Genomic DNA, 27671 nt, shown 5'->3' on the forward strand with positions numbered 1-27671 from the left:
TAAACAGTTATTGTCTATATAATGGATTTGTTTCCCTCGGTTTTCGTTTGTATTCCTGATTAGTTTTTCCTAAATCGATATATGACTTTTGAACAGCGATATACTTTTGTTGCCTTAATTAAGATGGGTATTAACGTTTACGATATTTCTTTGAACGATTTGTTTCTTCTAAAACCTATTGAAAATGAAAATAATGAAAAGCAAAACCGATATTTGCGACTACACAAACACAACTAATAATTTGAACTTTTAAGTATTAAACATTAGTTGGTATTTTAGTTAGGGAAAATGAAGACCTTACACATATCATATGGGTATGTCTTGAAGTGCATTTTAGTTAAACTTGGTATCGCTTGGGGTGTTTTCAACAGAAATAACTATCATTCTGAAAGAAATTTACTTCATATAGCTTTATAAGGAGATAACTGTATCAAAAATGTTTTGATATCAAAAACTAATAAATGAAGTATGAATGAAACGGTGACCAAAAATTGCAGAAATTGATAAATATAGTTTGTACCCTGCTACATTTGTATTTGCAAGATGTGTTCGTTTTAAATCGTAACTGACCAATTTTCACTGGGTACACTTGCGTCCTCTACTGTGAAAAATCATGCTGTAGGAAAAATACTCAAACTGAAAGTAGCACGAATACCAACAAGTATACGTGGTCTATGTCGTTGAAAGATAATTACTAGTATTGCTAATCAAAATTTGATGTCTGGCTCAATTTTACTGTGGATTCATTTATTTTCGTGAGTATGCATTTTCGTTGACCGAGAAAAATTGTCGTGGATATTTGATTTCGTGGTTTTGCCAATCTCTGCATACTAAGCCTTTAGAAAATGTGTAATTCGAGGAACAAATGAATTTATTGGTTCACTTTACCCATGAAACCAATGAAAAATAATGAACACACAGTATACATGTATACGGTAAATTCAGTCATGAAAAAGACAAATTTTATAAGTTTGCCAAAAGTTGATAGCATAATTATTTAAATGAGTAGTATCAAAGTAACCGTTTTGGGTTTTGGCAAAGGTTTAGATGAGTGCAGACATTTTTGTATACAGTTACTTTTCACGAAAACGATTAATAAGATTCTTCGTAAATTGATCCCTAAAGAATAACAGAATTCTCATAAAAAAATCAGATTCTCAAAAAAATAGCTCATACCAATTTTTTGTCTTTTATGTATTTTTTTTATTTGAAATATTTCCCTTGTATATAGTTTAATACAGTTAACGTGTATCCCAAAAAGAGGCGACATGTTTAACCCTTCTCATTGATGTGCTTGTCCAAAGTAAGGATCATCTTGCTTTTGTTATTCCTGTTTTTATTTTTTATTATTTTGGTCAATTTATATCTTTCGGAGGCTGAAGAGACGTCCATTTTCGCTGAATAATCACACTTCTTTGATACCTGAAGCCCGTCTCCGGTTACGATATTTTCTCTTTGTGTTGAGCTGTTTTCTGCTCTTTGGTCTGGTTGTTGTCTCTTTTGAAGATTTTCCGTTTTCCATTCTCAATATTATCATAAATAATTGGTGGCTTGTTTCATCGTTTAAAGGGTCACATACGTTTGAATTAATGTTAAAGTATAATGACAAATATAGTTAATATCAATTTAAAAAAGAGTTAATGTCTTCTTTAATCACGTCTGAAACAATTATTTGCAACATTTTCTTTTAAGAAGAACAAAATTTTGTTTTCTCCTTTTGCAATAAATTAAACTATTAAAATTAAGGAAGACAGGAAAATTAGATGGTAAACTGGAGGAAATTTCCGCAGTTCATTAAACTAGTTCTTTTTAAGGAAACTTCACATTTACGAGTGTTTCTTGATTTGCATCGACAAAGTCCATAACGCTATAATATTCATAGTAGAGTCATGACGTAACAACATAAAGCCTTCCGGAATGACTAAAACCCATACCAATAAACATGTTGATAATACCAGAGTTGATAAATTTAAAACATGTCAACAAAAACCTATAAACAGCCTGATAAATCAATATAGAATGATATACAAAAAATATGGGCCGCAAGCAAATTTAAACCATAAATTACTGGCTCCCATTTTGAGACAGGCAACATATAGAATAAACTATTTTATCTTGAAAATGTCATTTTAGTTTCTATTGTGGTATGAACCTATATTGAAATTACACTTCACGTACGAAGAATAAATACAGACAGTTTATATAAAGATACAATAAACATCATGTAACATATATTGTGAAACATTGATTTTTCTTTTTGTAGTAGTACAGCAGCAACAGAGATACAACATCAAACAATAAGTTTCTTGCATTAAGGGAAAGAAAGGGACTCTATAAAACTAAGGGATATGGAAGTGTTAGTTACAAAAGCAGCAGCTAATTTAAAAGCTAGTAAGTCAATTTGTAGTAGTTGAGAAGAATTATAGTGCACCCTTTCTTAAAGAGGCACTATCTACGAGATATGAAAACAAAGAATATGATTTTGTTTTAATCATTGATATAAGTGAAATGATAGAAAAATCATTCGTATTTAGCAACCGATTAGGTTAAATTTTGTCAAAATAAGCAAAGAATCATTGCTGGTGAATTATTTACTTGCAAGGGAATAATTTGCCCTCATTGAAACCGTATTTATGTGACCATCAATTTAACCCTATATTTAAATATTGGTTTATACGCATGTATAATTTGTGTTTAAAAGAATGTCAACATTGAAATTTAGACAAAGGCGAATCACATCGATCGTTGACTGATTCAATCCACAAAAAAAGTCATTATATACAGGTGAAAACGATAATTTTCTTTTCATTTAACTTAAAATATGAAATCAAACAGACCTAGAAAAACCAAAATGCACGAAGTCGATCGATATTTGTTTATATGTATGTTAATTATGTTCACTCATGATAATATATCGGATAATATGACACTCAATAGTCTCCGATGGTCATCTTAAAAGTTGATAAGATGGCGTCTATACTAAACTACACGAGAAATTATAATAAATTGTATCGACTACATCCCATCTAAGCTACTTATGTCAGACGTACTGTAATTTAAATATACGTTTTAGCATGTTATAGATCAAATATGAGAATTCTTAGTGAAATCGAGGAAAATAATTTGACAGCTAGTACCCCTTTACACAAACGAATGTTAAGACTGTATAGTGGTATTTAAATTTCAATAGAAGTATATGACTGAAACTGTGTTGTTTGACAAAAATAAGATTACCAAGTTGCATTCAATTCCTATCTTTGTGATTGAGATCAGTTAATTGATTGCCTGATTGCTTGACGTCCTTATCTCTTTTCAGCACTGAAGGCTAATTTTGTTGCGTGAAGGAAGCTATAGTGCGCGGAGACAATCATCAATCGTTGCATTACCGTAAAAATCTTTAGTTTTAATCAACATAATTATAATTAAAATAGTTCGTTTAAAATCAGGTAATTATAAGTTATTAATTGTATATTTTTTTACATTCAGGTGGTTTTTTATCACAGTGATGTATTACTAAGTCTAATGATTACTGCATCTATCTAAGACTATTTACTGCTGAAGAAATATTACACTAATTATGGAGATATTCCGGAGGAAAAAGAGCGAAAGATTACAGAACAATTAACGTATTTTTCTGAAAAATAACAACTGTTTTCTACAACGGGGTGTAATAGAGTGCCAGAAAAGACTGGTTATATTATGGAAGAGTGTTTGAATTCCAAAGATGTATAAATATGCCAGAACCTAAGAATTTATATGACCAGAAGGGACCGAGGTAAGGTAAATTTTGTCTGAAGTTATTGGAACTTATTTTCTTAATAATTTCATATTATATCCTAAATGAGTGCACATGTTAGCATATAAATTACAGCTGATATGAACTTGTTAATGTCCACCTGCCAATCATACTAGTCTAATGTTTGATAGTAGACACACATTTCACATAAATTACAGGCAGGCAGTGTTTAAAAAAGAGTTATCCAACTAAGGAAATTAGGTTTTGTTCTGAAAAAATTTTAAATTTCAGATTTGTTAACTTTTCATCAAATAAGGGCCAGGTGAGCTTTTCTCATCACTTGACGGTCGTCGTCCGTTGTCCGTGAACTTTTACAAAAATCTTCTCCTCTGAAACTACTGGGCTTATATCTCTGAAACCAAAGCATTTAGAGCAAATCTGACATGGGGGGGGGGGGGGGTGAAATTGTTTATCAGGCCAAGATCTATTTGTACTGAAATTTTCAGAAAAATCGGACAACCTGGTTTTGGGTTGCTGCCCCTGAAGAAGTTATTTTTGGTTATTATTTTGAATATCATAAAAGATAGAGATAAACTGTAAACAGCAATCATGTTTATCAAAGTAAGATCTACAAATATGTCAAATGACCAAAATTGTCAATTGACCCCTCAAGGAGTTATTGCCCTTCATAGTAAATTTTAAACCATTTTCTAAATTTTAAGTAATCTTTTTAAAAAATCTTCTCCTCTGAAACTACTAAGCCGAATTTCACCAAATTTGGCCACAATTATCATTGGGGTATCTTGTTTAAACAATTGTGTCCGATGACCCAGCCAACCAACAAGATGGCCGTCATGGTTAAAAATAGTACATAGGGGTAAAATGTAGATTTTGGCTTATATCTTTGAAACTAAAGTATTTAGAGCAAATCTGACGGAGTAGATTTGTTTATCCGGTTAATATCTGTCCGCCATGAAATTTTCAGATAAATCGGACAAACCGTTTTTGGGTTGCTGCCCCTGAATTGGTAATTTTGAGGATTTTTTTTTCGGTCTTTGGTTATTATCTGGACTATTATTATAGAAAGAGATAAACTGTTAACAGTAATAATGTTCAGCAAAGTAAGATCTACAAATAAGACAACCAAAATTATCAGTTGACCTTTTAAGGAGTTATTGCCCTTTGTAGTAAATATTTAACCTTTTTTTTCAAATTTTCTTTTAAATCTGTAAAAAAAATCTTTTCTCTGAAACTACTGGGACAAAAACAAAACTTGGCACTCATCATCTTAAGGGTGTGTAGTTTTTAAAATGTGTCCAATGACCCCGTCGACGAACCAAGATTAACGACATGGCTAAAAATAGTACATAAGGGTAAAATGCAACTTTTGGCTATTATCACTGAATTTAAAGTATTTAGAGCAAATTTCATTCATTAAAATATGTTCATTAAGTGAAGATCTAACTGCCCTGAAATTCTCAGACAAATCAGGCAACATGCACATAGACCAACGTCACCAAGGTGAGCGACACATGTTCTTTAGAGCCTCTCGTTTGAACTATATACCCCAATGATGATTGTGGCCAAGTTTGGTTAAATTTGGCCCAGTAGTTTCAGAGAAGAAGATTTAAGTAAAAGTTAACGGACGACGACGGACGACGGACGCTAAGTAATTAGAAAAGCTCCGAAAAATGAGAGGTTTTGCATCACTTGGTCTCTTTGGTCATCATCCGTTATGTGAAAACTATTTCAAACATCTACTACTTAGAAACTAACAAGAACACACCCGTGATATTGCGGGTCCGTGACTGAATTAAAGTATGAATTAAACTTAGCGTAAGCCTTATTTTAGTATTGGTATTGTGATATTATAAACTCATCCGATTATAAGATACACAGTTTTTCTGCTTTCAAAATCTTTCTGTGTGAACCCGTCGACCTGGAAATTATTGGTAATATTAGTTATTTGGTAAAGAAAAGGTCTTGGAATGGAGTATTTTTTAATCAACAGCATTGTCCAATATCAGTTATAAATATAGTTGAATTCTTTGATTTGCTGTTTTACGTCATGCCCCCTCACAAATTGAACACTGTACCTGTACGCTCCATTTTAAGTCCAGATTTTTAGTATTCGTATGGTCATCTTAGAAAGTCTTACTGATTAAAATACTACAATAGTGAAACATTTGACAATGATTGAATTAAGTAGTGTCAACCCAGTGATAATGACCCGTGTATATAGCAAAATTTTAAATACACCGTTTGGTGGTGCGCCTGTCAGATGCGGAACGTACAGATAAGATAATAGGTAACAGGTGAATATACTATTGGTATCGGTTTGGATTCGACCCGGAACTTGTTACTTATTTGCAATATTAATTATGTGGAAAACAAAAGGGTCTGGGGTGGTGCAATTTTAATCTATACAATTGTCCTACATAAGCCATATATACAATTGAATTCTTTGATTTGTCGTTTTTACCCCGTGACGGCTGCACATTGGACCTCGTTATTGTAGTATTATAGAGAGTGTCAACCCTGTGATTATGACCCGTGTATATAGCCAAATCCTAAATACACCGTTTGGTGGTGCGCCAGTAAGTTGCGGAACTTACAGATAAGATAATAGGTAACAGGTGAATATACTATTGGTAATGGTATCGCATTTGACCTGGAACTTGTTAATTATTGGCAATAATAATTATGAAGAAAACAAAAGGGTCTGGAGTGGTGTAATCGTTACTCTACACAATTGTCCTATATAAGCTATATATAAAGTTGAATTCTTTGATTTGTCGTTTTTACCTCGTGACTGCTGACAAATTGGACCTCGTTATTTTAGTATAATAGATTTTCCAACCCTAACCAAACTTAAGCTGAATGATCCTTTGGGTGTCTAGATTATATATATAGTTTGTGTTTAATTTTCTGTTTAGTCAAAAACAACTTTGGGACGGACAATGGTTAAACGTAATGTCCCTTCCGCTCTGACAGGGGCATATAAATTAACGTACCGAACTCCGACTCCAAGTATGAACGGAAAATCCCTAATTCAATGGCAAAATTAAAAGCGCAAACACATCAGACGAATGGATTACAACTGTCATATTTCTGACTTGGTACAGACACTTTATTATGTAGAAAAATGGTGGATTAAACTTGGTTAAATGATAGCTGAACCTCTCGCTTGTATTACAGTCGCATACAAATTCATTTCAATGTGCACAAAACTAACAGACTTTTTGTTGTTGACTTTTTAAATGGCACGTTCTGACCCTAATTAGTTTGTAAATGCACAACTATTTAGAAATATCATTGTATGACAGATATAAAGGAAAAATCGGTTAAAATATGAATTCACATCAAATGGAAGTTCGCTATACTAACGTAAAACACTTTTGCTTTTAATCTGTATACGGCAGCTATGTTTTATTGCATTTTTCTATTTTGGTTAAAACGTGAAATACGTTTGTAGATTTGTTTCCATATTTAAAAGTATAAGTACGTACCCTTTATCAATATGTCCACCAGGTAATTCAACCAGACGCTTTATTTTTATATGCGTCTAGGTAATCGGTACTCTTTTTTGCAGGGGTGTATATAAATATTGACGTCAAGGATAACAAATAAACACTATCTTTCATATTGATTTAAACGAAACAAAAAACCAGGTTGAAATTAGTGACAATAACAAGTATATCATTGTATGTGTGCATTATCGCTGTAAAGAAAGGACGTTAATATACTGTAGCTCCGAAAAGCCGACGCATGTGTCTAAAATGGATTTGTTTTATTTCAATCGCCATATCTACTGTGAATGGATACACAAGGATATTGCCACTATATGAACGATTATCCTGGTTTTATGGAGAATGTTGTCCCGAAACGTGGTTTCCCGGAAAATCAAATGGTAAATCAATTTACATGATATATTATTTATAGATATTTACAATCAGTACATCAAACCTGCCACAAATGTTTCTGAAAACATCAATTGTGTGAAACAATACAAAAATAGATTACCATAAACAAAGGTTGCTTTCCAATACGGTAATCAATAAAACGGAATCATTTTATAAATCCTGGATAATTTTAAAGATGTCAAAGCAAAGTTCATGAGCGCATTTTTCTACATTGAGATTTCATTAAGTCCTGCTCAAGACGGATATCTTGATCGTTTTAAACCCTTATGAATATTTTGTGTATCCAAACAAAAAGAAATCGTTAATGGTATTGACAGCGGAATATATAAGAGAAGAGTAGGATGCAATATGGCTGTCCTTTTCAAACGATGACTGTATTTCCATCACTCACTACCCTTTTTATGACACCACTGTGCCGATAAGACAATAAACTCATCATTAAATTTCAGTATAAAAATTGTAAGTCGAATGTGTGTTACGTCTTCAAAAGACACAAGAGTTGTATTGCAAAATTAAAAGTTCAAAAGACAATATATATAGATATAGGAAGATGTGGTGTGAGTGCCAATGAGACAACTCTTCATCCAAATAACAATTAAAAAAAAGTAAACCATTATAGGTCAATGTACGGCCTTCAACATGGAGCATTGGCTCACACCGAACAACAGGCTATAAAGGGCCATAGTTTGATAAGCCCGTTGTCAAGACATCGTTGACCTATCGTGCAAAAAGAGAAAAGTGGAAAAAAATAGATGTCTCAATGTTGGAGTTTCAGGAAGGATCCATTGCTATCAAACCAAAAATTGAAATATTTTAGATTTGGGATTTCATGGTGCTGTAGAGAATAATGACATTTACATGAAACAAGGACTACGCCGTTTAAACCAATACTCACTCTGAAAGAAATATATTTAAAAACTAAAATATCCTTTGAATAACCAATTGCCACCAACTTGTAATCAATTAGCCAATAAATGTATGGTCCTCTTTAAAAAATTTAAAGTCAATGCTCTCACTACTTAGCGGTCACAGTAGTTACTACTGGAATCACAGGCCAGTCAACACTGAAGTTTTGAGATCGAACCCCACTCATGGGAGTGATCTTAATTGATTTCTTTCCAAACTTTACTTATAGATGGACGTTTTTTCGGCCAGTTAACATTACTTTCACTCTGTGATTATAGTTTTTAATAACTTTCTTTAACTATCCTGGCTTTGTACCAAACTTAGACAGAAGCATGTTTGTGATTAAAAACTAATATGTAGAGGAAATTTTGTTAACATTTTGGACCTGTTTTTTTGCTTTTTACTTATAAATGGATTTTTTTTTAAGTTAACATTGCATACAGTCTGCAGTAAAAGTTTTTAAAACATTTATTAGATTCAATAACTATCCTGGATATTTACCAAAGAGAAGCTTCTTACAATCAAAAGATAGTATCGAGAGAAATATTTTTATCAATTTTTTCCCTCATTTTTGTTGAGCCTGTGATTAACAGCAAAAGAAGGCGAGACACTGGGTTCCGCGGATCCCTTACAAATTTGTTCAACCATCGCGTGAACGAGCAATAACTGCGAATCTTATACTAGCTCCGACACTTATTATTATCATTAAAACTAATTGTAAATAGCTGCGTTTGTTTCAAAACTGTTTGTCGTTTTACAGTTTCAGGTCTATCCAGAAGTTTACAAGATAAGATATATGGGCAACATATTGCTCTGAAAGCTGTTAGAAGGCACATAAAGGCCCATATGGTCGACGAAAATCCGTCAAAGGCATTATCTTTATCATTACATGGTGGTGCAGGCACAGGAAAGACTACCACTAGTTCTATTATTGCAGAAAGTATATACGAAAAAGGAATTAAAAGTCAATTTGTTCACTTTCTTTTTTCATCAACAGTTTTTTCCCACAAGATAGATATAAGGCAATATAAGGTAAAATAGGATTTTCCTTTGGATAATTTCTATTTATTTATGTTTGGGTTTGTAATTTAGTGTTTCTATTTCTTGTAAGTCGACCGAATATTTAATGCAGAGGAGCGTAAATCTGTTGAAACCCCACTCAAATCCCCACTTTACACACACTATATTATGGCTTTATTTCTTTTACCCAATCCAAACTACATTTGTTTTCTCTAAATTTATCTTCAAACCAGACCATTCAGCTTATAATTCTAAAACACACAGAGATGCATCTAAGGTTTCTGGTGAACCATCTGAAATTTGTTTTGTGTTATCAGCATATATCTTCAATAGTAATACCTTTAATATTTTCGTTTTTTCTAAGTAGTATTATCAAACATTTTACCACATAACAGGGGAAAAGAAGGACATTTTTGCAACCGGAGAAAGGTTTCAGCTGACCCTTTATTAAAAATGTATAATAGTCAAATGAAAATGGACGTCACACTTAACTCAAAAACATAAAAATGAACTTAAACAAAAAACATACAATACAAACAAAATGATGATTTGTATATTCTGAATAATCATTCAGTAATTTTTTTTATTCGAGCGTCACTGATGAGTCTTTTGTAGACGAAACGCGTGCTGATGAGTCTTTTGTAGACGAAACGCGTGTCTGGCGTATATTCAAAATTTAGTCCTGGTATCTATGATAAGTTTATTTATTAGAAAACATAAAGATCAAGAACATTTTATTTACTATTGAGTTCTACCTAACTCACCCATCTCAAGTCTGTTGTATATCTTATATTTTATAACATATCGCACTGTTTCCTTTCCTTTTATTTTGTTTTGTGATGCATGCATTCGCATTATGTGTTCTTCTTTATCAAATGTTGTTGTGTTTATTTTTGCATTGAGAGAGGATATCCCTGATACACATATACACTCTTCAAACTTTACATTGCTGCCTTTCTGCAAAATATTCTATGGTATTCATACCTTTGTATGTGGTTTAGAATGTAGTCAAGTATAATGTTAATGCATTCATTGGTAGGGTTGTTATCTCTTTGACACATTCCCTGTTTCCATTCTTAATTTAATAAGAAGTTATATAATAACTCTTTGGTTCCTTATTTTGAAGCAAGAACTGAAAGAACTTATAGAGACAAGTGTCAATAACTGTGAGAGGTCTATGTTTATATTTGATGAGGTAGATGCGATGCCACCAGGTCTGATAGATACAATAAAGCCATACCTGGATTATTATGATAATCTTAGTGGTATAAACTATAGAAAAGCTATCTTCATTTTCATAAGGTGAGAGATTGTATTGAAGGAGCCCGATAAACTTTACAAGTATTTAAAATGGTATATTCTTTTCTCATGAATTTAGTTTAAGTACGCCCTATTGCTTGCTCATATTGAATGTGTAATAAAACTCACTAATTAATCTAGAGTTGTCTCAATGGCAATCATACCACGTATGTTTATTTTTGTATTTAAAAAACCAATGTCAAGTACCTCTTACAATATTATTGTAATTCCAAGAAATATAAACAATTGAAATGTTAATATGTTCGTTTCTGTGTGTGTTACATTTTAACGTTGCTTCGTTTTTTTTTGTTTTTTTTTTTGAGTGTAAATTCACATTGCGATAAGACGTGTCACGGTACGTAACTATCCCAAATTCATGTATTTGGTTTTGATGTTATATTTGTTATTCTCGTGGGATTTTGTCTGATGCTTGGTCCGTTTCTGTGTGTGTTACATCGCAGTGTTGTGTCGTTGTTCTCCTCTTATATTTAATGCGTTTCCCTCAGTTTTAGTTTGTTACCCCGATTTTGTTTTTTGTCCATGGAATTTATGAGTTTGAACAGCGGTATACTACTGTTGCCTTTATTTATAATAACTTTATAAAAAGGGATGCTATGGTTTTTTTACGGGACATAAAACATTAAATTTTAGTATGCTATTCTTGTTTAATGACATAGTTTCAATAAAACAAAACAAAAAGAAAAAAAAAAAACTAACTAACGTAAGGGTACCCAAATTGCACCGAGTACCCAAATTACACCTATTTAGAAAAAATAGCAACGGAAATCTTACAAGATTTCCTAGAGACTAAACAATGTGAATTTTTATGATTTGATACTATGCACGTCTTTCAACATAGGTAAACATATTTAGATATACACAAAACGTTCACAGTATTTATCAACACATGGACTGTTTACTGAAAAAGCAAAATGTACGAAAACGTCATCATGCGACGTCATCAAAACGTCATCTTTTTAAAATTAGCAAATACAATATATTATAAGTATCCATTTCGTAAAATATGGAGAGTAAGCATGGACTAATATCCAATTGTTCAAAATATTTGAAGAAATTAAACAAAAGCTCGGTTATTAGACTTTTGACGATGTGAATTTAAGCATGGATGCAATTTGGGTACTCCTCATTAAAGAATCATGGATAGTTTGGAGGTTGATTCAAACCCATTTTTTTATGACTCAATATGGATTAAAAATCAAATTGGTGTACCTATACAATAAAGAAGGTTAGGGCTACAAAATAAACACATTAAGGACATTTATTTCTTGATCATAAAAAAACGTAGGTGAAAAAACTGTCAAAATAGGTGCAATTTGGGTACCGTCACGTTATACAGAATAACTGTTTTCTCTCTCTTTTTTTGCAATAAGTTTTTTTTTAAATAATATAGAATAAGGATAACATGTTATAACATCTTATTATAAAATACAAGGATGTGTGCCCCTTTGGAAATAAGAATGTTTAGTCGTTTGATCGAGTGGATAGTTATCAAAGGTCCCAGTCATATAAATTCCATTATAAATTGATAATGTTCAGTAAATGTAGAAAATCAAGAACTTTTAAACTATTGTAATAAACATATAACACGAAAAACTGTACACGGAAGGTCAAAGTAAGATTTCGAATAAAGTTTGAATCAATGAGATTGCATAATTGTATAATTCTATTTGTAAAAATCCTACACTCGAATCATAAAACATTCGGGTTGTTGAATAGTGTCATGATAAGTTTTGTTTTATAAAAACATATACTCCTTCAGTGTAGTGATATGTTAACGAAGCTTAACAATATTTGTTTCGAAAGTAATATAAATGATACTTTCAAATTAAAAAAAAGTTGAATACGTTTTATATATATACTTGATTAAAGTTTTTTTTAAACATGTGAACAAGAATTTTCTTTTAAATAACATTCTTTATCTTATATTTTTTTGGGGTTAAATTTGCTGCTATTGAATCATTGTTAGATAGCTTTTCCGTATGAAGCGACCTTAACCACTGGACCTCTCAATAGACCTTCGGCAACCGCACTGCACGAATGCTAGTGGAACAGTAATGATTAAAATAATGTAAACGAACATGCTCTGGAAGGTGAACAGTGTAAATTGGTTTCAAAAGCACAATTTAATACACCAACTTATTTAATTGTTAAAAAAAAAGTTAGAAATGCATTGAAAAATATTGAAAGAAAACATCGCTTTTGCATGTCTATCGTCTATCATTTTACTTAATTGTCACGTGCTCCACGAGTCTGTCTTCATTAAGATCGAGTTTAGTAATAATAGGTAATAAAACATGCAAGTTAACTAGCAGGGAAAGTTTTCGCTGAATGAAATAATTTATTCGATCATATGTTATGGATTCGTGAGTGTTAACAAAATCGTCCATTTTAAAGGACTAAGTTTAGAATATACACATGCATTGTTAAATTTCCATAATATCATAACTTTAAGTAATTCGTTTCATATGACATTGCCAAGTCAGGAATATGGCATTTGTAACAAATATTCCATGGCTATGTATGTGGGAGATTGTTTTTGTTGCAGTTCAGTGTTTCTATCGATCCGTTATTTTCCTCTTATGCTAGCAGTTGATGCGTTTTCATCGGTTTTAGTTTACAACCCGGATTTGTTTTGCCTGAATTTATTTTTGACTTTTGAACAACAGCGGTATGCTACTGTTGCTTTTAGTTAAAATGGGCGTATACGACGTTTTGTGATATTTCTTTGACAAAATTGTTATGCATATAACATATTCAAGATAAAAAAAAATTAAGCTGTAAAACCCAAATTGGCAGTAACGCACAAAACAACTTTCAATTGAATTTGAATTTTCAAGTAACTTTAAGTTGGTATTTTAATCAGGGAAAATAAAGACCTTACACAGATCATATGTTTATGTCTTAAGGCACATTTCACTGAAACTTCGAAGTGCTAACTATATTGAGCTGGTGTAACCCACGGGGACGAAACGTCCGCCAGCAGTGGAATCGACACTGTGTTGTTTATCGTTATCAAATGTACCAGGCTTATGATTTGATATGCCAGCTGCGCGTTTCATCTACATAATATTCATTAGTGATGCTCAGATCAAAAAAGTGTTTTGAAATGATAAAATGAAAGGATGAAGTATGATTTCAAATAAGACGGTTATCCACCAAAAAACAAAAGAAAAACGTTTATAGCTGATTGAAATATTCTTGACGATCCAGAGTAACGAATTGAGACCAATAACCAATATGGATAGTATCAAAATAACCGTTTTGGGTTTTTCAAAACATTTAGATGAGTGCAGTCAACTTTTTGTGTGCAGTTACTTTTCAGGAAAATAATTAACACATTTTTAAGTAAATTAATGTCTTCCAAAACTACCGTCTTCCGCGTGTTCAATCTCATAAAAACTTAGAAACTCAGAAAAGTTGCTAACACTTAATGATTGTCTTTTATGTACAATCTTTGCTTTGAAATATTTTCCTTAAAATCTAAACTAAAGTACGTAGTTTAGCACAGTAAATGTGTATACCCATCAGATTACATGTTTCACCCACTGCATTGTTTTGCTTTCATTAAGTCAGGATCATCTGTCTTTTGTTATTTTTGTGTTTTTATTTTTTTTTTATTTTGGTTCATTTCTACGTTTCGGGGTTAGATTGATTTTTATTTTTGCTGAACTAGTACACTTCTTTGTGTTTTGTGTAGTTGCTCATCTCCAGGTGCGATATTTTCTCGTTGTGTCGAGCTGTTTTCTGCCATTTGCTCGGGTTGTTGTCTCTTTGGCAGATCCTACGTTTCCATTCTTAATGTTATCATACAAAATTTTGGTGGATTGTTAAACTGTTTGATGGGTCACATTCTTTTGAATTAATGTTTACGTATGATGACAAATACAATTATATCAAATCCAAAAAAAAATATTAATGTTAATCGCATTGACCGAATTATTTTCTATATTTTGCTTTCAGAGGAACACACAATTTTTTAATTCATTTAATTTAGTTAAACTATTACTATTATGGAAGACAAATTTTGTTGATGTCTTTCTTGAATTCCTTCTAAAAATTTCAAAAAGATAGAATAACCACACCAGAGTCATTACATAACAATATAAGGCCTTCCAGAACAAAAACCTATACAGAGAAGACCCCCAGTTGACAAATCTGAAAAAATACCAAACAAACTCCAAAAAAAAAAACCATCCTGATTAATTAATATAAAATGATATAAATAAAATATAGACAACAACCAACATCCAACACTGAGTAAGTGGCTTCATACTTGAGGCAGGCTCATAAAGAATAATTTATTTTATATTAAAAATGTCCATTTAGTTGCCATCGTGGTATGAGCCATTATTGAAATTACTCTACACGTACAAAGAATAAACACATGTACATCTATCTTATACAAAGATACAATACACAACATGTAAACATATTGTGATTAAACATTAATTATTTTTTTATAGTAATACAGCAGGAACAGAGATACTGCACCAAACACTACATTTCTACCATGAAGGGAAAGACAGAGATTCAATAGAACTAAAGGATGTGGAAAAGTTAGTCACAACCGCAGCTGCTAATTCAGAAACAAGTAAGTAAAAGTGTTCAGAAGAATTATAGTACAGCCTTTCTCAAACTGAAGTCATCTAATAAAATCAACACTGTAAAGTGGTATCTAAATTTAAAATGTAAGCATATGGCTGGTACATGTAAGGTGAAAATGTGTGTTTTTAAACAAATAAGATAACTAAGTTGCATTCAATGCCTATCCTCATGATGGAGATCAAATAATTGATTGCCCGATCGCTTGTAGCCCTTAGCTTTTTTCCACACTTTAGGCTAACTTTATTGCGTAGAGAAAGCTGGAGTTTACGAAAATGATCATCGATCGTTGCATCCAACAAAAACTTTAGTTTTAGTTAACATAATTCGAGCGTTAAGGAGCATCGCCACTTCCTTCCCATGCTGAGTGAGCGGTTGAACAAATGTGATGCTATGTTGAACAATTTGTTTGGCAATCTAAATTATTAATTGATAATCAGCAGTGCTGTTCTTAGCAAATAGTGTTTTTTTAATTTTCTATTAAAAAAACATCATTAAATCTAGATGAGCCTGCATGTTGACGAACAAGAGGTTGCTTTATGCTCATTAATAGAGCGGAGATACTGGCGGTCCCTTCTATCTGGTAAATGACGTCATAAATATGTGCATAATTAACGAACATTTCTGGTAAGAGACATAACTCGTACTGATCTTTGAAGACAAGTTTCAGTTTTAGCAAATGTATACTTTATACAAACTTTAAAATTCGTGTTCTTTAATCTTAAGTTATCTGTTTCGTGTTTTGTGTACTGTTATTTGTCTGTTTGCTTCTCCTTAAATCATGCATTTGTCAGTTTATGTTCAATTTATATATTTGAATGTCTATTTGGTATCTTTACTTCTTTCGTGCTTTGATTCTATTATTTTTATAATAATTGTTTTTGTGTATTGTATCAATTGTTGATTTAGGAAAATTATTACTGAGTTTGACATTTAGTTCCTATGGTGTGCTTTTACAGCACTGTCCCCTGTAAATGGAGCGTTCAGAATAAAATTGAGAATGGAAATGGGGGAATGTGTCAAAACGACAACAACCCGACCATAGAAAAGACAACAACAGAAGGTCACCAACAGGTCTTCAATGCAGCGAGAAATTTCCGCACCCGGAGGCGTCCATCAGCTGGCCCCTTAACAAATCTATATACTAGTTCAGTGATAATGAACGCCATACTAAACTCCAAATTGTACACAAGAAACTAGAATTAAAAATAATACAAGACTAACAAAGGCCAGAGGCTCCTGACTTGGGACAGGCACAAAAATGGGGCGGGGTTAAACATGTTTATGAGATCTCAACCCTCCCCTATACCTCTAGCCAATGTAGAAAAGTAAACGCATATAGAAACATTTCTAATCTCGTCACATTCTTAATTTGCTTGTCCAAAGTAAAGAGACGGTCGATCAGTAGTTGGCATTGCTGCATGTCTATCATTTTTGTTTTTTGTAAATTGTTTTGCTATAAATAAGGCCGTTGGTTTGGATTTAATTGTCTCACAAATTTTATGTCGGAGCCTTTTATAGCTGATTATTAGTTATGAGTTCATATCATTGTTGTAGACCGTATCGTTGCCTTTGATGCTTCCATTAACGTCATTTGATCTCTGGTGGATAATTGTCTCATTAATATTGGCAATCGTACCGCATCTGCTTATTTCTCTACAGAAATATTTTTTAAAGGAGTAATCCACCTACTGATTTTGATCATTTAGTATTATGAAAAAGAGAGCATATGGTGCATATCATCATGCCAGAAATGGCTATAGGCCATAATAAAACCAAAAAAAAACCAAAAACGATATTATTACTGTCGTTTCAAGACTATCACACCTATGCACCAAAACTCTAAACATGCTCAAGTGAATGCATGTTAATAATGTGTATGTTTAATAAAAGGTGAGAAATCTAGATCTGCCATTAATTCATATTTTTGATTATGAGTATGTTTAATACAGATATTTAATCCTGGTATCTATGATGAGTTAATTAACAATACAGAATACATATCTCGATCACTGACTGTATTGAAGATTTGAACAATTTGCCCATTATTCATTTAAGGATCTCCTTACAACGTTGTTAAGTGGTGACAGACATCTGTAATCTGGAATATAAAAATTAAAAAGCATGAACATTAAGATTTTGTACAATTCTATTGTTTACGAAACAGATATTTTTTTGCATTTAAGATTGGTCAAAGCAATAGCTATTTATGTAATGTTGCATTCTTGTTAACGTCTTCGTTAATGCGATTCACATAGTTGTTTTTACTCGAATTGGAATTCGAAATAGCTCCTTGAAGTTAAAACATCAATTAACCAAAAATAAAATTCAAATTTTTAACATGTATAAAGAAATGAAATAAACCAAGGGGACATAAAAAACTCAGGAGTGAGAGGAACTCTATGGCCAAAAGCAAAAGACGCCGATATTACAATCAATTTAAAAAAAGTCCTATTTAGAAAACTAAAACCTGCGCAAAATGATCTGCGACAAAAACTTGGGTAATATCAGGAGCTCAAGTCAATTATTTAAAAGCAAACCCATGTAATATTGTCAGTTTGAATAAGGAAATTTTGTTCTGTTATCAAAAGTGACGCTATAAATCGATCTATTTTTTAAGAATTGTATACTGTAATCATTTTATATTCAGGTGGATTTTATCAAAGTGAGATAATCCTACGCCACATGATTTCAGCCTATGTTCCATTCCTACCTTTAGAGAAAAAACATATCCGTCAGTGTATTAAAGACTTTTTATTGAAAAAGAAATATTACACTAATTATAGTAAAGTTAAGAAGAAAAAAGTGCGAGAAATTGCAGCTCAATTACAGTATTTTCCTGAGGATGAACAAATTTTTTCTACAACAGGATGTAAAAGGATACCAGACAGGGCCGTGTTTGTTATGGAAGAAGACTGATAAGAACAATACACAAAATACCTAAGTACAGGATGGGATATCTTTATTGCTTGCATTGCTTACTTGTTTTTTAATTTTGACATCAGATAGAAGAGATTTTTTGTTTTTAAATCTTACTGCATTTAGTATATATTCATATACTTCTGGGTTCGTGTTGCTCAGTCTTTAGTTATCATGTTGTGTCTTGTGTGTTATTATTTGTCTGTTTGTCGTTTTCTTTTTCAAGCCATGGCGTTTTAACTGTATTGTCGATCTATGAGTTTGACTGTTCCTCGGTTATCTTTCGCCACTCTTTCAAAGGGTCAAGAACAAAGTTATGATTTTTTATTCAATCATAAAAGAAGGACCATATATATGATATATTTGTTAGTGCACACATATCCCAAATCGACATCGTACTCATAATAGGAATGTCAAAAATGATCAGCGCTTGTTTTGTCTTCATAGCATTGCCATATCAATTCAGTTTTTTAAATGCAGTTTAATAACAAAACTGAATATGAATATCTAACCTTTAAGCCGTGTATGACATTGTACCGTGTTTAAAAATGACGACAACAATCAGAATTATGTAATAAAAAAGACATCTCCGGTAAAAGCATTAGTCGGCACTACCCTGCACACAACTTAGACTGTGCACGTTTAACCTTGCCAATATGTGTGTTAAAAGATACTATTATATGTAAGTAATTCCTACAAGTCTCACGGAGAATTTGATCAATCTGGAAATATAAATTATTTTAGAATTGAATGTTTCTTTTTGTAACTTCATTGGGATGTAAAAGCGTTGACTGAATAGGTATATGAAGATGTGGTATGAGTGCCAATGAGACAATTCTCCATCCAATTAATAATTTATAAAAGTAAATTATAGGTCTAGGTACGGCCTTCAACATAGAGCCTTGGCTCATACCGAACAACAAGCTATAAAGGGTCCCACAATTACAAGGTTTAAACCATTCAAACGGGAAAAACCAGCGATCTGATCTATATAAAAAAACGAGAAACGAGAAACATGTATACATTGCATAAATATGTGCAAACATTTGCAGCGGGATTAAACGTTTTAATGGTACCAAACCTTTTCCCATTTACTGAGACAATAGTATAACATCACAACATAGAAAAACACAAGATGAAATATCACTTGGAAGTCTTAACTCACTAGATATGAACGATTAGATTTGATATGCGATACCTGAATCCTTATGCATAGTTAATAAAGTTGTTAGGGATAAATATTTAAGGTCAAAAGTAAATAAACAAGTGTAAACAAAGCTATGGTAAGATATCACTGTGAAATATTAAACAAGGTATACAAAATCCTCACTTTTGAATAAAACGGTTTTTAAATTCTACACAGGTAAATAAAAATAATTGTGTCGTTAAGTATACTAAATCTTCCTATTAGAAATACCAAGAAAGTTCTGTAATATAAATAGATATAACCTTAAATTTGGTACATATGAGGTGAATATCAACAATAAAGCTATACAATAAGATCTAGATAAAATTTCCGGATTTAAAGTGAAATGGAATAATTTTGAATATACATTTTGAAATGGAATAATTTTGGACTACATTTTGTATGCAGCGCGGAAGCGCTTCATTCTAAAAATGTGCACACGGAAACACTTTAACACCCCTATGAAGTTACAGAAAGAAGCATTCAATACTTGTAATTTCATTTTTTTAAGCAGGAATATGAAAACACGTTTTTTAAAAGTTTTAGTTTACCTGGCACTCTATGTTGGGACCTCGTATATCATGAATGATAAATTTTATTGTGTAATGAAGTTGATAAAGAAATAACACGATGTTGCAGTGCATCCAATTGGAATAACGTATTATTACCTTAACATTTCCCCCCTAAATACATAGGCTTTTTGCCGATAACCCAGACAGCTAGCTGATAACCCAGACAGCTTGAAGGACATCGGATTTTAAGTTAAAAATACAATTCATAAGCATAAATTCATAAGAATTTATGGGGAACTTCGTAGAAAGTGAAGGCTTTCGAAATATTTTCCCGCACATTAAAGTTTTCACGGTACTAAATTAGAAAAATCATACACATCAATAATACAAAAGTTTCCTGCTATTCGTTGAAATGCTGGAAAATGTAAGTATTACCTTAACCGTTTTCCCCTACATAAATAGGATATGATAAAACAAAACAATATATTCATATTGCCGATAACAAAGACAGCTGGAAAACGTACAAAGAAAGGGTTGCAATATGGGTACAAAAGTCTAAAATCCAAGACTCTGAGATACAGAAAGTCTGTTTTCTAAAGTGTCAGCAGTAAAGCCGTCTTTGCTATTGTCAGACTTCCATCTGCCATGCCTTTTAATGCATCGCTCATTAACTTCTGAACTAGTAGTAGCGGTTGCATGGAATGTAAACCCAAACTCAACGTAGACTAATTTGAGTCTTTTCAATATATTTTTTCTAGCTGCTATGTAACTTATTTTCTTATTTTTGTAAATATAGGTCGAAATACAATGTATGTAAAAATCTGAATTCAGGTTCAATTTAGCCAACTTAATATAATTTTTGAAAATACTGACTGGACATGCTATAGTTTTCCCTTTTGCAATCAACATTTCATTACCCTGTCTTTACTGGTCGTTTTGCTTTGAGAAATAAATAATTTCAAAAATTCATCATACACAGTTACGTCTTTACATTTTAAAGAACTAAGCTCGTCGAAACAGAGAAAAACCTTGAAAACTTAACAATATCGTTGCTAAATCTCTAAATAATAATCAGAATCTTTGAATTTTGTACATAGTTCAATAATAATGTCGATACTAACAGATTCTTTCTTGTTGACAGGTTTTCCGTTTAACCTCTTCGCTGATTCTTGTAATGATTTAACGAAAGAATTAGCAAAGGGTCAGCAAAACCATTCAGCTCATGTTCCAATTTTAAAGAATAAATAGCACCATTAATAACATTTGGATAACAGTTTTTGTCTATCAATTTAGTTATGTATAATGCGACGTGAATAGGAGCAGCCGATAAATTATTAAAACTATGAACTTTGATGAATGTGCTCCATCTGTTGCAATTTGAAAGGTACTTCTTGTTCGTATTGTTACTTCTTGAGTCGAGAAGAAATGATGACATCTTTCCGGTTAAATCATTCAAAATATGGTCTCTAGGAACTCCGCTTGCTTCCACAGCTATTCCGACATTCTACCTCAATCTTATTCCTGCAAAATAGAATTACCAAATCAAAACGCTAGCCTCATAGCTATCAATCTGAAATTTAACAACCCTGTCTTGAAAACACCATTTTCCCTGCCCCCTTGACAATACAATTATTCTGAGTTAAATAATAAATATTTATCACAAATCGTAATATTCACCATTTCTATGTAAAATAGGCCAATAAGGAGCAGAAGTCCACTCGGGGTAGCAAATCTGTCTACCGTACATTTGTCCCATAAATGTCACAAATAATGATAAATCGAAGATTATATGCCCCAATCGTCATGATCCATGACTCTGCTGAAATAATCTGCATCATTATTTTCAGTTCTTGGTATCCAATTAGGTGTTAAGTTAATCTTTTGAACTTTGCAAAAATCACGAATAGAGGTAGAAATTGATTGTAATTTCAATTTTTTGCTACCTACTTTCAAAATATGCTCAGCATTCTTGTTATCTGAATTAATTCTAATTTATTTGTTTTCAGTGATATTTTTAAATGTCTTTAATACCCTTGTTACACATTTTAACTCTATTCATGTAGAACTTTCACCCATTTCGGATTTGGTCCAATTACCAAATGTTTCAAAATTCTCAAATTGAGACTCAGCAATGGTGTAGTGTTACCACCGAAGCCCGCGTCACAAAAAAATTTCACAGTCAAACAAAGTATTGACTATTACCATGCTTATCTTTGCACCTACTGTATTTATATTTTTACAGTGAAGATTCCAGTACATCAATTCACTTAAAGCTTTGTGCGATATTCTCATACAAGATTGGCTTTAGACAGAACACAATCATAAAGAAATCTAGTATATCTACGTACGACATGGCCAAAAAGCGGCTAGCATGGAAATAAGCTGACCAACAATACTGGCTATAAATCTAGCTCTAAATAAAATAAGAATGTTCTCGATTATGTCGAAAATATATTGATTATCAGTTACCAATTTTCATTTATCTAACCTGGTCTGTAATCTACCTACAGGTGTACCAGGTAAGTATAAAACAGTATCAGATGACAACTGTTGAGGCAGAAGGTAAAATAGTAAATGTATGTTTGAAACGAACATTATTTATCTTTGTTTCTAATGATAACAAATCGTTATTCATGTTATTCAAAGGGAATAAATTGAATGTACTTTATTTGACTTCTTGTTTTGTGGACAATTGTCACTCCAATGGCCTCTGTTTCCACAAGTGAAACATTTACCAGGCTTGTAGGTTGACCTTTTTGTCATCAGAGCTCCTGTCTATGTAATATGAAACTGGTCATGGACGCTTTTTTGCCTTTTCCGTTTTAACTTTTCTTTCAGCTCTAGATTTGGGCTCTATTCATACGTTTCTCGTTCTCAGAATTGTCTGCTATAGGATTTGTTATGTATTTCTGCACTACAAGCCATCCAAATTCGGAAGAATCCTCTAACTTAATAAGCTGTTGACGCTCTTGAACTAAGTCTATACCTTCCGATATATTGTCCTTTGCCGCGGCTACTTTGTAGAGGCTGACATCAGGAGTATCAAACAAGGAACGGGCCTCCGTTGACTTGGAAATAATGTTCATACTTTGTCGAAACTAGTTTTCATTTCCTTTCTCTATGCAACTTAAAATGGTGAGATACACTTTCCTCTATCTTGGTGATCGGTGCGTTGGAAATATCAAATTCCGACTGTTGAATGTTGGATTGTAAATGTTTGAATCTGGAGTCCATCATTGCGCTCATAATGTTCAACATGCCCTGCTTAGAACTAGCGATGACACTTTTTACCTCGTTTGCAATGACTTTTCGAATCGGAGAATCGATCTTGACACTGCGACTGTCGGGTAGAAAGTGTAGGCTTTCAAAATATTTTCCCGAACATGAAATTTTCACGTGACTAAATTAGAAATTTCATACGCATTGTTCATGTTAATACAAATGTGTCCCGCTATTCGTTGGAACGCGGGATAATATAATTACAATAAAACATGCATCTAATGTAATTATTGAAATCTAATATACAGTACGGTAAAGGAAGATTTTGTTGAATTCCAAAGAAACCATATACAGATATATACTATAGTTCGGGATATCTCATTGATGGTTGTTGCTTTTTGTAAAAATTGATTTGGGTTAGGGGACAACACAACTGTCAACAAATTTGATATAGATGCAATAATAACATAAAACAACATTTTGTTTTGGAACTTTCAAATAGATGAGCATGTGGATTATTTCTCGACTATCATAACTAGTCAACCTTGCCTACTGTGGATGCACTATTATTCCTTGGATACCACTTTTCGCGGATATCGTGGGTACAGATGAACCATAAAATTAAATGTTCAACGAATAAGTTTTCTATAGGCTTATTTGCAGACTTCTGCAAAACAACGAAATTAAACATCCACGAACATGCAAGTTTTCCTTAAGGATTATGTGCTTTTCTTAACAAGCAAAATACAAATCATTGTTTTTTCAATATTTCAATTCAAATAATTATATACTTATGATACACCAAAATGTTCCTCATAAAATGTTCTACCCATTGGCATGGGTAATTTCTTTAGTTTCATCAGCAAAAGATCATATTATCATAAAAAGTCACCAATTTTTGCAGAAAATTCACCATTGTCATTTCTTCACCAATTTATACAAAAAAACAGTGAAACATTAACAATATCATGCTAGTGTTTATTTGTGATAAATAAGTTTCATGAACTGACAAATTCAAATCATATAAAGGGTCTCTTGAAAAAAAAATGGAGTACAAATTTTATTGGAACTACTTTTTTAATACTAAAGTATGGAGTGTCATATTGATAAAATAAAAAGAAAATAATTTTAAATTCCTTAAACATGTTTATTTATGTCTATTATACATATGTTTTATGTTAAATTGTTTTTAAAATATAGTTTTCCATAATTTTGGCTATTGAAATTACTGAAAACCACAAAACAATATTTTAAATACAAAAAGGGAGATAATGCACCTTAATGATATAACAAAGACTGATGGAATTCATAAAGTGTTGTGTGATAATTAAAATCTTATATTTTTTTTGGCTAACTTTGATATTGTAAAATGGTTTTGAAATCCTTCCCTTTAAATTGTTTTTTCTTTTATATCATAATTAAATCTACTGTTTGTGATAAATTTATGGAAATAAATATATAATAGTCTTGTTTTACAGGAGTTCAATAAGCGACAGGTGTAAGGTTCTTGGCATCACTTTATTACACAAATAAACATAGCGATAAAAATAACCCAATTCGTGGAACCAGTTTATATATCTAACATCTACAGTACAAAAAATATGTTATAGGAACATCATTATTTATGTGTTCCGATATAAAGAATGTATTTCAAATTATTACATTTGTTCTAAAGTATGGAAACTTCAGTGAGTAATAAGGAACACAAAATATGATGTCTCTATAGAAGTTTCATCACTATATATGGTTTAAATAAGAAGTATGTATTAAAATATGTATGTGGCTAATTTCTAATAGTAAACATCATTACTTCTTTTCCAAAATCTTAAAAATGTATGTATTTACAAAGTCATATATAATATATATACATATCAATTATGTGTCTGTTTATTTAACGCATCAATGTAAAAATATCGGAAATTGATGAGACTGTCATTAAAGTGAGAGGGTTAGCGCTATAGAACCAGGTTTAATCCACCATTTTCTTCATTTGAAAATGCCTGTACCAAGTCAGGAATATGACAGTTTTTGTCCATTCGTTTTTTATGCGTTTTGTTATTTGATTTTGCCATGTGATTATGGACTTTCCAAATTAATCTTCCTCTAAGTTCAGTATTTTTGTGATTTTACTTTTTACAAACCGTAGACTACTAGTAACTCTTTACTCTTTTACCTTCATGTGTCACACTTTTAAAAATCTCTAATGCAAGTACACTAATGTATTCGAAATCTAATAACATTATCGAATTCTAAGTGTAATTTCAACAAAATTTTAAAACAAAAAATTAAATCCATATATAGCTTATATGTAATAAATAATTTTAGATGATTTCCCCAAAAAAAATCAGAAAGTTTTTGAAAACAAAATTCAAGTGACACAATCAATGTGTGTCTTACAATTCCTGACCAATAAAAACAATACATTCAATGTCGATCAACTAATCAGTATATATCAAAAGTTTTACTAAATGATGTTTCATTATTAAGTAAAAATACACACCTGTATATAAATACAACTCATGTTAAAAGTAACATATATTGTCAAGTGGTAAACACTCAGGTGTATCGACATCTTTGAGTATCTTATATTGCCAAAATAAAATCAATTCTTCATAGTCTTCTTTATTCATCAAAAACTTCTGATATACCAGAAAAACAATGTTTGGTGCCATTATAAAAGTATTGGTTTACAGGAGTTCCATAAAGAATAAATAAACATGCAATAACAATAGCATATGATAAAATCTAAAATACGAATAAATAATTTGTGAGACTTTTCTTAATGTTAATATGTTTATAGTTCTCGTTTATTTGTTTGTTAAATATTGTACTAACATACCTTATGTTTCAAGAATTAAGTGAAATAAAAAAAAGTCTGAAAACTCTCAAGAGTAATACATGTGTCAAAAGAAAAATATGAAGGGTACAAAAGGAACCTATATCTCTCTAGTTAGAAAAGCATAATCAAATAATTGTAGTCACATTATATCAAAATCATATAATGACTGAATAAAGGATGTAGAGATTTTAAAATAATTTACAAAACTCCACTGATGTTAATTTCTAGCAGATAGGTACATCTACATATTATATTTACTTTCATTTAAGAATTGAATGCTTTTTTTTGTAACTATTTTGGGGTGTAAAAGCGTTGACCAAAGTACATTTTATATTTCCGCGCTTCATTCTAAATATGTGCGCACGTTAAACGCTTTTACAACCCTATGAAGTTACAAAAAGAAGCTTTCAATACTTAGAATTACATTTTTAAGCTAGTATGATCATAAAAACACGAATTTTATAATTGTTTTTTTTTAATTCACCTGTGCACTTTATTGTGGGACCGCATGTTATCATGAATGAAAAGTTTTATTGAGTAATGCAATTGCTTAAGGAATAACATGTGGTGTGCAGTTAGCCAATCAGAGTAAAGTATCATAATGAAACATACATTTAATGTAATTATGTGTCCTTATAACTACAAAGTTTCATGTGGTTTCACAGGAGTGTCACTGACAAACTTTTTAAATTATATATCCTGAACAAAATTTAAAATTCAAAGCGGGATAACTCCTAAAAGTTTGAATCAGTAGTTCGTGTTGATATGAACATTTACATAATATGTCCATATAATCTTCAAATCATAATAAAATTCTGTTGTGTGGTATACTCTTTAGAATTGATTTTGATGAATTGATTGAATGGGTATTTAAAGGTATATAATATATGCATATATTTTATACAGAAAATATGCTTTGGTGAAATTTTTTAGTTAATTTTGGGTTAGAGAGCAAGCACTGGATTCTCAAGGGAGTATACAAAATAAATTTTCTAAAGAGAATATATGCTTAAAATGAAAATTACATGTTTGAAAAAACAAAAACAAAAATTTGTTGTAAATACAAAAAAGTGTAAACCAAACAAATATATTCTATTAAAAGAAAGAAAAGACAGCATTTCAACAATTTGTTTATCTTCAGTAGTATAAAATTATAAATTCTTGGTATGCTTGGTATGAAGTTAGTGTCAGATTCAGCGGTTTTACTTTTTGGCTGCTGTATTTTCATTAATTTTTGTACATTCTATGCCTGTTAGTTTTCTTGTTTGTTTTTTTTACATTTGTAATTTTGGGGCCTTTTATAGATTATAGACAGGTATGGTGTATGAGGTTTGCTCATTGTTGATGGCTGAACAGTGACTTAAAGCTGTTAAGTTCTGTATCGTTTGGTGTCTTGTGGAGAGTTGTCTCATTAACAATCATACCAAATCTTCTTTTGTATACACTCCTATTTGATAAAAAAAAATAAAATCATTACATGAATAAATAA

The 27671-nt window shown here is 31.6% G+C and overlaps 1 protein-coding gene across 1 annotated transcript; it reads left to right on the forward strand.

Moving 5' to 3' along the window:
• The first annotated feature begins 9330 nt into the window (after nucleotides 1–9330).
• Nucleotides 9331–18569, forward strand: LOC139485675 (torsin-1A-like). Its single transcript, XM_071270308.1, has 4 exons — nucleotides 9331–9597; nucleotides 10712–10887; nucleotides 15369–15496; nucleotides 18158–18569. The coding sequence occupies exons 1-4, from the start codon at nucleotides 9412–9414 to the stop codon at nucleotides 18424–18426; spliced, it is 759 nt and encodes a 252-aa protein (XP_071126409.1). The 5' UTR covers nucleotides 9331–9411; the 3' UTR covers nucleotides 18427–18569.
• Nucleotides 18570–27671: the final 9102 nt, after the last annotated feature.

This window comes from Mytilus edulis, chromosome 8 (genome assembly GCF_963676685.1).
Source record: "Mytilus edulis chromosome 8, xbMytEdul2.2, whole genome shotgun sequence".
In the NCBI taxonomy this organism is placed as follows: Eukaryota; Metazoa; Mollusca; class Bivalvia; order Mytilida; family Mytilidae; genus Mytilus; species Mytilus edulis.

Bases quoted from the DNA above. Each gene is read 5' to 3' on its own strand.
- LOC139485675 (XM_071270308.1), top strand. From the start codon at position 9,412: ATGGTCGACGAAAATCCGTCAAAGGCATTATCTTTATCATTACATGGT. The intron at 10,888-15,368 runs GTGAGAGATTGT...ATTTTTTTATAG, and splicing joins GCTATCTTCATTTTCATAAG to TAATACAGCAGGAACAGAGA. The intron at 15,497-18,157 runs GTAAGTAAAAGT...TTTTATATTCAG, and splicing joins AGCTGCTAATTCAGAAACAA to GTGGATTTTATCAAAGTGAG.